Genomic DNA, 13,264 nt, shown 5'->3' on the forward strand with positions numbered 1-13,264 from the left:
TCTCTGGGCCTAATTTTCTTTGGGCCTAGATGGCCATGGCCAGCAGTGCCTACATGGGCTCATTGTGAGGGCAAAATGGAGTCTATGCTTGGCCCAGTGCCTGATATATATGACATGAACAGTTCCCCTCAGCTATCAGTGGTCAGAGGGAGCATGCTTAGAGGCTGTTCCCAAAAGGCACATCCAGGCTCCCTGGTTTCCTGCAGTGGTAGATAGTTTGACTTAGAGTTCTGAATCCACATCCTTCTTGTGAAAGCCCCTCATTCCTGTCATTTTGGTACTCAAGTTGGTGCCATTCTGAGAGAGGTTGCTCTCCACATGAACATCCTTGGGGATCTCCACTGTGGCCCACAGAGCTGGGCAGAAGCACTAAGGCTGTGTAGCCTGATTGCTGGGGTGCTGGTACTCGACTGTCAGCCACTGCCCCGGGATTCTCATCCTGCCTCTAGTGTGGACCCTGCTTACATCCTCTTCTGCCAGGCATCCCTAACGCTGCCAATTCCTCAGCAGATGCTTAAGGAGGGTGAGAATGTCTCTGTCTTGGCTCATGCTTGTGCCAAGGATGAGGGTTCCTGTGTCTGTTTGTTGTTCTGAAGGGTGAAATGTTTCGCCAGCTCTGATTTGCATCTTCCTGCCAATTGTGGGTTCTGGATCCTTCCATAGTGAGCACTGACACTTCATCTCCAAAGTGAGTAGAATTGGTATTTTATTATTGATTTCTGAGAGCTTGTTACATAGTTAGATAAAACACTGTCGTTTGGTTTGTCGTTACGTTTATTTATTTACTTAATGTGTGGGGGCAGTGTATGCATGTGTAGGCATGCCGCTTCTGCATCTGGGTGTGGAGCTAGAGTTTCACTTGAGGGATCTTCTGTTTTGTTTTCTTTGTTTTTGAGACAGGGTTTCACTGTGTGGCTCTGGCTGTCCTGGAACTCTGTAGCCCAGGCTGGCCTCGAACTCACAGAGATCCGCCTGCCTCTGCCTCCCAAGTGCTGGGATTAAAGGCCTGCGCCACCACTGTCCAGCTTCCACTTTTTTTTTTTTTTTTTTTTTTTTTTTTTTTTTTTTTTTGGACCCAGGCTCCCTCACTAGATTAAGCTCGCTGTTTTAGCTGGACTGGCTGGCTAAGGAGCCTCCAGGATCCTCCCATCTCCAACCTTCTCCCAGCAGCAGGATGATAGGCATACATTACTACACCTGTGTTTTGGTAGATGCTGGGGATCCAAACTCAGGTTTTCTTTCTTTCTTTTTTTTTTTTTAAAAATATTTATTTGTTTTTATTATGTTACAGTGTTCTGCTTGCATATATTCCTGCAAGCCAGAAGAGGGCACTAGATCTCATTACAAATGGTTGTGAGCCACCATGTGGGTGCTGGGAATTGAACTCATGAATTCAGGACCTCTGGAAGAACAGTCAGTGCTCCTAACCTCTGAGCCATCTCTCCAGCCCCAAACTCAGGTTTTCAAGTTGCATTTTACCACTGAGCCCTCTCCTAGCCCTGACAGTCTGGCTCTTAAGCCCTTGACTATCCAAGAGAAATGGAGAAAGATGAGAACTGGGCAGTGAGGGCCCTGACGGCAAGGCGAGGGTTATAAGCCAGTCCGGGGTAAGCAGCCAGGTGCTTTTCCTTTTCCCACGGTGATACTGATTTCTGACTGCTTTGAAGAGCAGGTGTTGGGGAGGCAAGGATGGGCCCTGTGAGACCTCAGAGCCACAAAAAGCATCTGCTAAATGTTGGTCATCTACGTGCATGCCACTGTCTGGAGAGAAAACCCTACAAGTCATGGAGTTTCTTTTCTTGCTTTTTTTTTTTTTTAAAGTTTTGTGTGTGTGTGATGTTTGTATGTGCATGTATTTCCTATACACACGTGTGTAGGAGTAATTGCACATGTGTGCTCATGTGTCTAGGCCAGAGGTTCATGTCAGGTGTCTTTCTCTATTGGGCTCTACCAGGAGCTAACTGACCAGCCTGGAATCTGTCTTTCTATGCGCCCTGACGCAATGCTAGGGTTCGGATGTGCACACCATGCCTGGCTTTTACCTGGCTTCTGGGGACCCAAACTCAGATCCTCATACTTGTTCGGCAAGCACTTTCCCCTGGGAACTATCTACAGTCCCTCTCAGAGATTTTAACAGCTCTCCTTGACCTCCTTCCCCAACGTCTGCAGCCCTGCAGCCATGCCCCTAGGGCCTCCCTGGGTTGGTGGGGCCTTCAAGGTGACAGACCCAGCACAGCACAGGGATGACTACGGTGGACACACAACTCGGGTTGTGGGGCCTGCTTAATGTGGTTAATGATACATCTTCTTTCACTTGGTGTGTCCAAAAATATTTTAGCATGTAACCAATATGAAATTTCAATGGGCAGACATCTTACACTTCAAATGTGGAATCGTCCAAATCTGGTGCCTAGTTTCCGATCATAGCAACATCCCTTGTGATGCTGGCCTCCTGTGGAAGTCTCCATGGGCATCGAGAGCACACAGAGTCACCGCTGGGCAGTGGCTTCCTGTTCCCACGGTGCCCTACACACACCTCGATGCCATGGTAACTCCTTTTCTCCTTGTGACAAGGCCCCCAACAAGAGCGACCCAAGAAATGGAGGCTTCATCTGGCCTATGGTTTGAGGGAACAGAGACACAGGCAGACAGAGATGAATGTTGGGTGTGTATGTGTGTGTGTGTACATGTGCGTGCGTGCGTGCGTGCACAGGCTAGGCAAGCATTCTACTCCGGAGCTGCTACAGCCTCAGCACAGTGAGTACTATTACAATAGGAAGATGGAGCACAAAGACTGAGTCACCCTTGGTTCTTACTGTTTTGTCTTGAGAGGAAAACTGCGGCCTTAGATGGTTTTGAAGAGCCCGGCAGATGATACATCAACGTTCACGGCTTCTGTAACCTCTCATTCTCTCCTGCCGTCTCCCTCCCCACACAGACCCTGCCTCACGGATGGCAGTGTGGCCATCTTCCCATGTGCACTGTGCACTAAGGTTTAGGTTGTGCCTCCGAAGGTATGCCGTTCACACCGCGGTCCTAGGCTGTGTCATGACCGTGTGTGAGGCATGGAGAATCCACGCTGAGTACATGTCTGTGGAAGGGTATGCACCCAGGGTTCCCTGCCACGGTCATGTTGTGCACATGGCCGTGTCCTGAGGTCACCGTTCAACCTCTGCTCTCAGAGGCCTGATTCCTGCCCTACTTTGAGTTTGAGTCACTCGTTAGGGTTGGAAATGGAAATATGTGAAGTGTGTACACGTCTGATGGCATGTGTGTGGCATCTGGGAATGTGTCTGAGTGGGAAAATGTGGGCTCCTGCCCCTCTTGGCAGAGTTATTTGGTTGCTCAGCAGTACACTGTGTTAGTCAGCTATTGGTTGCATAACAAACGGTCCTGAACTCAGCATCAATCATTTATAAAATTAACAAACCATTTGTTCTTGTTCAAGCGTCTGATATGTCTGAGGTTAGCTAGTCTAGCCTGGGCTCTACAGGGCTTGGCCCGAAGCCGAAGGCGCTGACATACCATCCAGCCATTCCTCCATGGTCATCTCTGGCCATCACCATTTGCTCTTCTTTCTCTTTGTCCTCAGCCTTTTCTCTTCCTCTGATTCCCTGCTCAGCAAAGCAAACCTCGGCGCTGGCGAACCTAGCAGTGACGGCCTACAGCACTCCCAGCATGCCCCATTAGGACCTGTCTCAATCCATTTATCATTGCATAACAGTAATTAGGAGACAAGAGGAAGCTCCCAAACAGACCAGCAGTCCTGTGGCTGGTGTGACAGAGACAGGGATTTCAGCTGATAGGGCCAAGTGTAGGCTGGTGGCATTCCCTCTCCATCCAGGTGCTGTATCGGGCCAATGACAGAGAAGCCACACCCAGCAGGAAAGGCACACAGGGGACTTGCCTAGTACTTGAGAAAACAGCCTATGGGGTCAGAATGCCTGGGCTGCCCTGTTTGGCAGGAAACCTCGGACAAACTATCTTCTTGTTCTGCACCTCTGTATTCTCATCTGCAGAATGGGGTAATAACAATGGGAAGTAGTGAGGACTGAAAGAATTGGCCCATGGGAATGGGGAGTATCCCCCACCCACAGTGATATGATGTTGTTTCCTAGCCAACATTTCACACATTCTGGTTGCCACAACAGAGGGATGTTTGATGTCCAGTTGGACAGAGGCCAGAAGTGCTTCTAAACATACCTAAGGCAAAGTTTGGCCCTCACTACAAACCGGTGACCCACAAGGGTCAGGTGGGGGGACTATACTGTGGAGTTCGGAGCAGAGCCATGCACAGGCAAATGCCAGTTCCCTGGGGATCTGTGTTAGGGTCTACGGTCACTCTAGCTGTATCCCCTCTGTTTCTGACAAGAGCCTATTCCCATGTCAGCGTCCTCTAACTCTTATGGCGCGGATAATGGCGCTGCTGCTGCTGCTGCTGCTGCTGCTGAGACTCCAGTCAGTGCTGGTGAAGCATGAGGGCTCTTGTTCTCTGGGTGCCAGGCTTAACCACCTGTCCTGCCACAGCCTCAAAGGCGTGGCAAGGGGCCCCGGCCACGCCTCCTCTACCTGCTCACCGGGTTGTGCCACATTCTTGGTCCCCGCGTCATGTTGACCTTGGCCTCTGAGGAGTTTCTCCCTTCCCTTGTGTGGGCTCTTAGCCTTGTGTGCGTTCCTGCAGCTCTCCCCTGCTCTGCAGCCAAGGCTCTTGCCGCTGCCGCCTGGTAAGATTGCAGGGCCCAAACCTCTCTTCACCCTGAGGTTTAAAGTTGCAGAAACCAGGCTTCGGAGGGAAAGACAGGTCCACTGTCACACCGAATAGGTGAGGGTGGACCTCCACCAAGGTCTTCCAGGGCCACTGGAGAAAAAGAAAGTGCCACAAGGAACTCAGAGAGGAACAGCTTTGCTGTGGGACCGTCAATGCATTGAGATCCCCTCATCTATACCCAGGGCCCCTAAACCATCTAGTGCAGCTATTAAGAGCCAGGGAGATGGCTCAGGAGATAAAGTTCTTGCTACAGAAGGAGATCCTGAGTTCATTGCTCAGCACCCAGGCCCATGGACCGGCATCTGTGATGTGGAGCCCTTCAGAGACAGAGCCAGGTGCAGCCCTGGAGCGCAGTGACCAACCAAGCTAGCTGGAACAATGAATTTCAGGCTCAGTGAATGACCCTGTCTCAAACAATAAGGTGGACGCCAGGTGTGATGGTGCTGATCTTTAATCCCAGAATTTGAGAGACTGAGACAGGCAGATCTCTGAGTTTGGATACACAGAGAAATCCTGTCTCCAAAAAACCCAAATAATAATAACAATAATGATGAGGTGGAAACTGACTGAGGCAGAACTCCACACCACACATCCAGACACACACATACATACATACATACATACATACATACATACATACATACATACATATACACATACACTGCACACAGACCACACACCAAGAGCTTTGGAACCTGAAACCTGGTATCAGGGTCTGGCTCTGTCCCTTGATTATTGGATGAGTCTGCGTGGGCCCCTCAACTCTCTGGAGCCATTTCCTTGTCTGTAAATTGGGGGAAATTGTGTCCCTCACACAGGGCTGATACATCAACTTGAAATTTGGCTGGATCTGCTGTTAGGCATCTGCGCATGCTCAGTGATGTTCAAAATGGGAACGGGAGCTGGAGGTAGCCATGCTTTGCACGCCTGTGCACACCATGCAGCACAAGACACTAGCAACAACCCAAGGATTGTTGTGAGGCCCTGAGAAAATTCCGTGATCGTGCTAAACTTGCCTCTTCTTGCTAATGACGCGATGTGATCTCAGGAACCGCATGTGTGCGGCTTCTTCCCATACTCTCGCTTGTCCTCTCTGACCTCCGAAGAAAATTACCGTGAGGGGTGACTGCTCCGCTCTCGCTGCCTAGCTAGCAAAGGGTGACAAGGCGGATGGCCCTTGTTTGGGCTCAGTTTTCCCAGTTTTCAAAGTGTCAGGAAAACACACAGATGCGGGTAATTTCCAAATGCTTCTAGAGGCAGCTAAGAGCAGAGTGTGTGCCAGCATGGGGTACAAACAGACTCCTAGGAGGCATTGGCTCTGGCCTTCTGGAAAAGCGTAAACAGAGCACAGCAGCCAATTTTATCATTAACCGGGAACTGATCTCCAATTAGGACGCTTCTGCTGGGAGAAAACGGCCAGCCCTCCCCTCTTCCCCTAGGCCCTGCCACACTCACACTCTGCCACACTTGAGTGTGTTTGGTTGGAACCGCTGACAGCTCCATGTGGAGCTCAGTGACAGGGGGAGGCACGGCCAGGTCCTGGGCTGAGGTACAGGAAGGACAATGGTGTAAAAAGGGTGTGGAGATCTTCATGCACGAACGATTGAAATTCCAAGATGGTAGAACTGGAGGGATGGTTCCCTTAGTGCTCATCCAGCCTGCCCAGGGCCCTGGGTTTGACCCTCAGCACCCCAGAAGACTGGATGTGGTAGTATACACCTGTAACCCCAACACTCCAGAAGCTCAGGGTCATTCTCTGCTACGCTATGTAGTGAGTTTGAATCCAACCTGGGCTACGTGAGATCCTGTCTCTAAATAAAAATAAATACATAGAAAAAAGGAAGGCATCAGTAGAACACGAAGTCAGGAATGGAAACTTCTGTGCGCACTCTCCTCCCTGGGTGGTTACACCATCTGCACTCACGGAGCTGGCCTTGGGTCCTGGATCACACCTCCGTAATTTAGGAAGATTCCAATGTGGGGAGTTCAGATCAGGGGAGGGGAAGCAGCAGCTCCAGGGATCCCACAAGAGAGGAGGCCAAAGTCAACACACAGAGAGAAAATCGACGGTCCATTTTGAAGGACACTTTGGCGAGAAGTGCCATCATCTCACAACTCTCTGAGCAATCCTGCTTCTAGAAGTCCCTCCAATGGTTGCCTCTGCACAAAGGTGCATGTACTGCAGCAATTACCACACTGGCAAATGCAAACCGCAGCCGTCACGGGGTAGCTGATCCCCTCCCCAGAGGAGGTCTGTGAAATAAACCACACTCAGCAGCCGCTCTTCCTCCGAGTCTCTTTAGCAGAGCTAACCGCCTCTGTGGCCGAGACTCCTGTGTGGCCGGTAAGGAAGTTGAGCTCTAGGACTTGGCTGAGGGGTGAAACTGGGCCACACTGTGTGAAGAATAGGGCTTCTGGCCCAGGCTTAAGGAACCTGAGGAGAAAGTTCCCTGAACTTTCCTGTCGGGATCTGCAGGGGTGATGTGGAGTAAGGCCAGTGGCGAAATCCTCTGCTCTTCTTGCTTCTGTTAGGAATGCTTGCGATGAGAAATAAGTCTCCAGGTAATTTCATCTAAAACTTGAGATCCTCCTGCCTCAGCTTTCTGAGGATTGGCATGATAGGTGTTTATCACCAGCTCAGAAAGATCTTGAGAGGTAACTATCATCAGCTCTGGGTCCTGAGCTTGGCAATGATAGAGGCTTGCTGGAGATGCAACTCACATGCATTTAGGCTGTGCAGGTCAATGGGGTCTCATGTGTTCAGAGTAGTACAACCATCCTCATAAGCCATCATAGAGCATTTTATCACCCCCAATAGAAACACTGCCTTCCTCTGCAGACACTCACAATGGTGTGACAGGCATAGCCATGTGTCATAACATCCACTTTAAAATGTCAGAGCTTCTGAGCACCTGACATTAAGACTTGCCCTCTCTAGGCTGCCATTTTAGGTGGTCTCTACCACAAGATGACGAGGGCTCACACAATAGGAGTGTGCTGCCTCTGTAGCAGGGTGGCTGGTGCTTTGAGGAGGAGATGGATTTGCAATGACATTGGGGAATGGAAGATGAGCTGAAGCAGCGTAAACTCCATGACTTCAATGCCAAGTGCTTAGTGGGAAACAGCTAGGCAAGAGGCCAGCCCATCTTACCAGGTTGACGTTTCTAATGGTGCTTGTTCACTTGGGTGGTGGCTGGGTTTGGGTTTTGCTATGTTCCCATACAGTTACAGGTGTGGAAGTTCCCACCATAGGCTCTTTCTGAATGCATGCCCTTTCCCAGAATGCATCTTAATCTAAAAGTAATATTGAGATCGTTGTCTTTGTTAATGCTCATCCAACAAGTGCCCAGCCTGCATTTATTTTCTCACTGCTCCCCTCGTGTGGTGTGTGTGTTTGTGTTCTGTGCTGGGGACTGAACCTAGAGCCTTGTACGAGTCAGGTGAGCACTCTACAACTGATCTATATCCCTAGCCAACATTCCTTCTGCTTTTAACCTTTGCCATTTTGTGTTACATGCCTTTTTTTTTTTTTTCTTCGAGACAGGGTTTCTCTGTGTAGCTTTGCGCCTTTCCTGGAACTCGCTTTGGAGACCAGGCTGGCCTCAAACTCACAGAGATCTGCCTGCCTCTGCCTCCCGAGTGCTGGGATTAAAGGCGTGCGCCACCACCGCCCGGCACGTGCCTTATTTTTTTATTTCAATTCATGTATGGATGTGTGTTCACATATGTGTTCATGAGGAGGCCAGAGGTTGACACACTGGGTATCTGCCTTGATTGTTCTCTACCTTATACAAGGAGAGGGATCTTTCACTTGAACCCAGAATTTGCTAATTTGGCAATTCTCTTTAGCCAGCTTTCTTGCCCCTGCGAATCCACTGTCTCTGTCTTCTGAGTGCCGGGGTTACAGGCCCAGCACTGATGTGGGTGCTGGGGATTTGAGTTCCAGTCCTTGTGCTGTGTGGCCAGTATTCTTCTGTCTTCGCAAAGCAGCATCTTCATCATTTTTTTTTTTAATTGAGCATTTAGGGTTTGTTTTTCTAGTTTGGACAGTTCTAAGCTTGAAGAAGCTTATTGTCTTCATTAGAGGGACCGGATCTTGCCTGGTATCAATCCTAAGCTCAAAGAGCTATAGAATTTTCTAGATATACTCACTTCCCATTTGAGGAACCTGGAGGTATTGTCACTGATAGGGCCAGATAAAGGCTCAGCAGCTTGTGGGTGCCAGGGTTGGTGTGTTTGGAGCACTATTAGCACCAAGGTCCCTGAAGCCTCTGGCTCTGATGGAAGCAGAGACATGTCATCCCAAGCTCATTGGTCGTCCTCAGCTGTCATTTGCTGGGACCAGGAGCCCGACTCTGTCTTGTTTTGGAGTTATCTAGATGCACGAAGTAGACACTCATTCTATGTTGTGTGGAAGGACAAGGAGGGTCAAGGGAGGGATGCAAAGTCCCCGAGGACAAGCTGCACAGTCGCTGTCATGAGAGTCTGGGACTGGGACTCTGGCAGCTGAAACTGACCATCCTTCGAAATAAGGACTGTCGGCCCTGCTGAGGAAGCACGAGGCCCTTTAGCTGTCCATGGCATCAGCGGCATTGCTTGTGACCAAGGATTCTGAAAAGGCCAAGAGTCCTGGTCAGTTTGCTGAGAGCCGGTGTCTGATATCTGGAAAGGCACTAACTTCAGGACAGACCCAGGCCTGGCACAGCAAGAGCGGAGCCTGACCTGACACCCCCTTTTCCCTTGTACAGCCCCGGCCCCCCTACAGGCCCCACACATCTGCAACAGCGGCCTCTGAGGCTACGCCCTGCTGACTGCTCCCACTCACGGCTGTCCTGGGCAGACAGCTTGTCCATGGATGGCTTCTGGATGGAGGTGGAACGGATGCAACAGAGGGGCGGAGCGAAGGAGGAGGGCAGCCGTGGAAGCGGAAGCCAGCTCCTAGAAGGTGAGCGACCCTGGCTGGCCTGCAGGATGGATGCTAGGGCCTTATTCCAGGGGAGGATTTGTCAGGGCCCACACACGAGCGAGAGCATGGAGGACTTGCTGGGACTGCTGCAGACGTCTGTCCACTGCTTCCCTGCCATGTGTTTTCCATGCCTTTGTCAAGGGATCCTCCAGCAAGGTCAATTAATTTGTCCCCCCTTTGATGAAATAATTCAGGAGACATCTATTGAGTGTCTCTTGTCTGCCAGGTAGTGGATTTTTTTGTTTTGTCTTTTGAGACAGGGTTTCTCTGTGTAGCCCTGGCTGTCCTGGAACTTGCTTTTTTTGTTTTTGTTTTTGTTTTTGTTGTTTGTTTTTTGAGACAGGGTTTCTCTGTGTACCTTTGGAGTCTGTCCTGGAACTTGCTTTGTAGACCAGGTGGGCCTCGGACTCACAGAGATCTGCCTGCCTCTGCCTCCTGAGTGCTGGGATTAAAGGCATGCGCCACCGCCCAGCCTGGAACTTGCTCTTTAGACCAGGCTGGCCTTGAACTCAGAGATCCGCCTGCCTCTGCTTCCTGAGTGCTGGGATTAAAGGTGTGCGCCATTACACTCAGCTGCCAGGCTGTGTTTAGACACTGGGATACAATGAAGAACACCGAACAGTCCAGGAGGACCTGACACACTCTGCAGATTCTACACACTCTGCACGGTATTCAACTCCCCCGTCTCTCAGGGTACCAGCAGCCATGTGTCCCTGTAATCACATCATAGGCCCCTAAACATAGCATAGAGCAGCGCCAAGCCACTGCTAACACGTCTCAAAGTTCTGGGGGTGACAGGGCTCACCCGGGAGGTTTGCTTAGGGTCTCTCCTTCGGTGACAAGCTCAAGGTCACCTGGGTCAGCGTCATCTCAAAGGGCTTCTTACCCCTGTGTCTGGCAGTGCGTGTGACCTCCCACACCTGTGGCCTGGGTTCAGACTCCTCCAAGTAGCCTCTGCGCATGGTCCAGGCCTCCTTACAACATGGCATCTGGGCGTGATGAGTAAGGGCCTGGGAAAGAGCCAGGGTGGCTATTCCTGGTCAGTCTCAGGAGACAGCCACGGTCACTTAGTGCTTCCTATTGCCCCATAAGCACCCATATTCCAGGGGAGGGCACTCATGCACCTCCTCTTGGTGGGGTGACACTTCCCCTAGCCCACAAGCCTTTCCAGAACTGGCCTGGAGCCCGTCACTGCCTCATCCTCTAGTCCACCACTCTGCCACTCTCTCCTCTCTCCAGGCCTCCTTGTTGCTTCTGCTCATGAAAGCACACCTCTGCCTTTGTCCTCACTGCCTCCTCTTTCTAGAACACTCTTTGTCCAGCTACCTTGTAGGATCTGTGCTCGGCCAGTTGCTGGGCTCAGAAGCACTTGCTAACTCCCCTCTGTTCCACAGCACTCTAACAACCCCAGGCTCTGGCCCAGTCTTGTTCATTGCTCTAGCAAGCCTCATGCCTTGACATGACCGTAACATTTGCTCATGTACCACCATCCTCCACTTTCCATGAGGCCAGGGCATCCCCAGCCCTTCCCACTTCAGCCTGTGTGCTGGTATCTGGAACTGGGCACGTTCCCATGCCCCATCTTTCCTTGTTTAGCAAGTAAAGGAGTCACAAGGGCCTGATGAGGTTGCCTACCTTCAGCTTTGAGGGCCTTGGTGGGTCAAACAGGCCATTTGGGCCTTTCAGGTCTTCAGAGGGCTAATGGGCTGGTGCAGGGGCTCCAATAAATGCAAAACCATAGAGAGGTGGATGTAGGAGACAGGCTTTCTTATATTATACTACAGCCAGCAGGTCCATCAAAAACCAAACCCAGGGACTGGAGTCAGAGTGCTGGAGACTGGAGACTTTTCAGACAACAAAATAAACACAGGGTTTGTGTAGACTCAGGACAGAGGGAGCCAAGAGCATGTGTAGTTCATCATCATCACTACTCTTTAGGGTAGGAATGATGGCTTTTGTTGTGACATTGTCATACAGATAGATCATTCTACTTTGCTTATACCCATGCCTCCCACTGCCCTCTCCCATCCCTGCTCCTGATGGTCCTTTCTGTGGTTCATTTTCCTCTTGTCTTCTGCATATGGCAGGTGGTGGTGTACTCCACTTCTAATGGGGATATTGTCCCTTCACAATAGCTTTAAGGTCGACTCTACTGTTTATTGCTCTCTTAGCAGTTGGACCTGGGAGAATGGAGCCTAAAAATGAGGCAGACTAAAGTCTCATATAATAGCCAACTTTATTCAGAGCACAAGACAATTTATATTCTTGAGGGTTAAGCAGGATCACCTGGGTAAAGTGTACAATCATAAGGACAAGCCACATGTGGCAAAAAACATGTTCTTCCATAGAGGCACATACATGACAACAGCCAGTTGTAATGAATAGTCTGAAGTAAACTCACTACTATCCGCTACACCTGGGAGGGGTATGCAATTGTATTTCAAGAACGATTCTGTCTTTTGAAGAAACTGATAGCACAGACTCTTGCTTGTTTTCTTACAAGCACTCAAAATTCTCACAATTCCATTCTTGGACCGTGTTCTGACATCTACAAGCGGCCGCGAGGCTCTGTTGGGTCTGCCTGCCTTTGAGTTTTCCTTTCTCCCGTCTCTTTCTTCCGGATGCTGGCCAGAGCCTAGGCTAGCTTCCTCTGGTACAGTGGGCTTTCCATGCATTCTCCAAAGCTCCCTATCCTCCCTCCTACCCCCATGTGCCTGCTCGTCCCGGCGGCCGACCTGCCAGCTTAACGCCAACAGCACAGCCTTTTCTCTCTCTTCTCTTGCCCTCCTCTGGGCAGCTGCTGAGGTTTACAGCTTGCCTGCCCTAGAATTTTTCCTTTAATCTCTAATAATAGAGCTTATTTTTTAAGCTCAAGCTTAAAAATAGTAATTAAAAAAAGGTAAAATTATGGTTGGTAACTAAGAAAGAAATATTTAGTAAATAATCATGCAAGGATAGTTAAATCTAGGTAGAGACTATAAGAATGTATTAGTTGCCTTTATTAGGGCTATGCTAGAATATTTGACAGAAAAATTATAGTTTTAAAATATTTATTTATTTTTATTTTATGTGTGCGGGCACTTTACCGACATGTATATCTGTGCAACATATGCATGCAGTACCTACTGAGGCCAGAAGAGGGTGTCAGCTCCTCTGGAATTGGAGTTACAGACCAGAGTGCTGAGAACAGAACTGGGGTCCTGTGGAAGAGCATCCAGTGCTCTTAACCACCGAGTCATCCCCCAGTCCTTGTCTAGTTAGTTTTGAAACCACCAGCTCCTTCCTGACTGCCTCATTCAACACATGATGTACTGCAGCAGGACTCTTCAAAGTTCTTATTAATAAAATCAAACCTGAGGCCAGTTATTGGGGTGAACACTGGAAGATCAGAGAAGCAGAACAAGTCACAGCTACCTCACCTCACCAGTTCCTCAGCTGATCCTGTTTCCTCAGACTGGAGGCCTCTGAGTCTTCATCCAGAATGAATCTCAGCTGAACTGCAGCTCGAAAACCTGAAAGCTTAACTAGCC

The 13,264-nt window shown here is 49.9% G+C and overlaps 1 protein-coding gene across 1 annotated transcript in view; it reads left to right on the plus strand.

Annotated features, from left to right (window-relative positions):
* The window catches only part of Arhgap40 (Rho GTPase activating protein 40), a 40,204-nt gene that overhangs the window by 6,112 nt on the left and 20,828 nt on the right, over positions 1–13,264 (plus strand). The window contains exon 2 of the mRNA XM_028889225.2: positions 9,517–9,713. Coding sequence (XP_028745058.1) covers positions 9,517–9,713 — 197 coding nt within the window. The remainder of the gene's footprint in view (positions 1–9,516; positions 9,714–13,264) is intronic.

This window comes from Peromyscus leucopus, chromosome 4 (assembly GCF_004664715.2).
Source record: "Peromyscus leucopus breed LL Stock chromosome 4, UCI_PerLeu_2.1, whole genome shotgun sequence".
NCBI lineage: Eukaryota > Metazoa > Chordata > Mammalia > Rodentia > Cricetidae > Peromyscus > Peromyscus leucopus.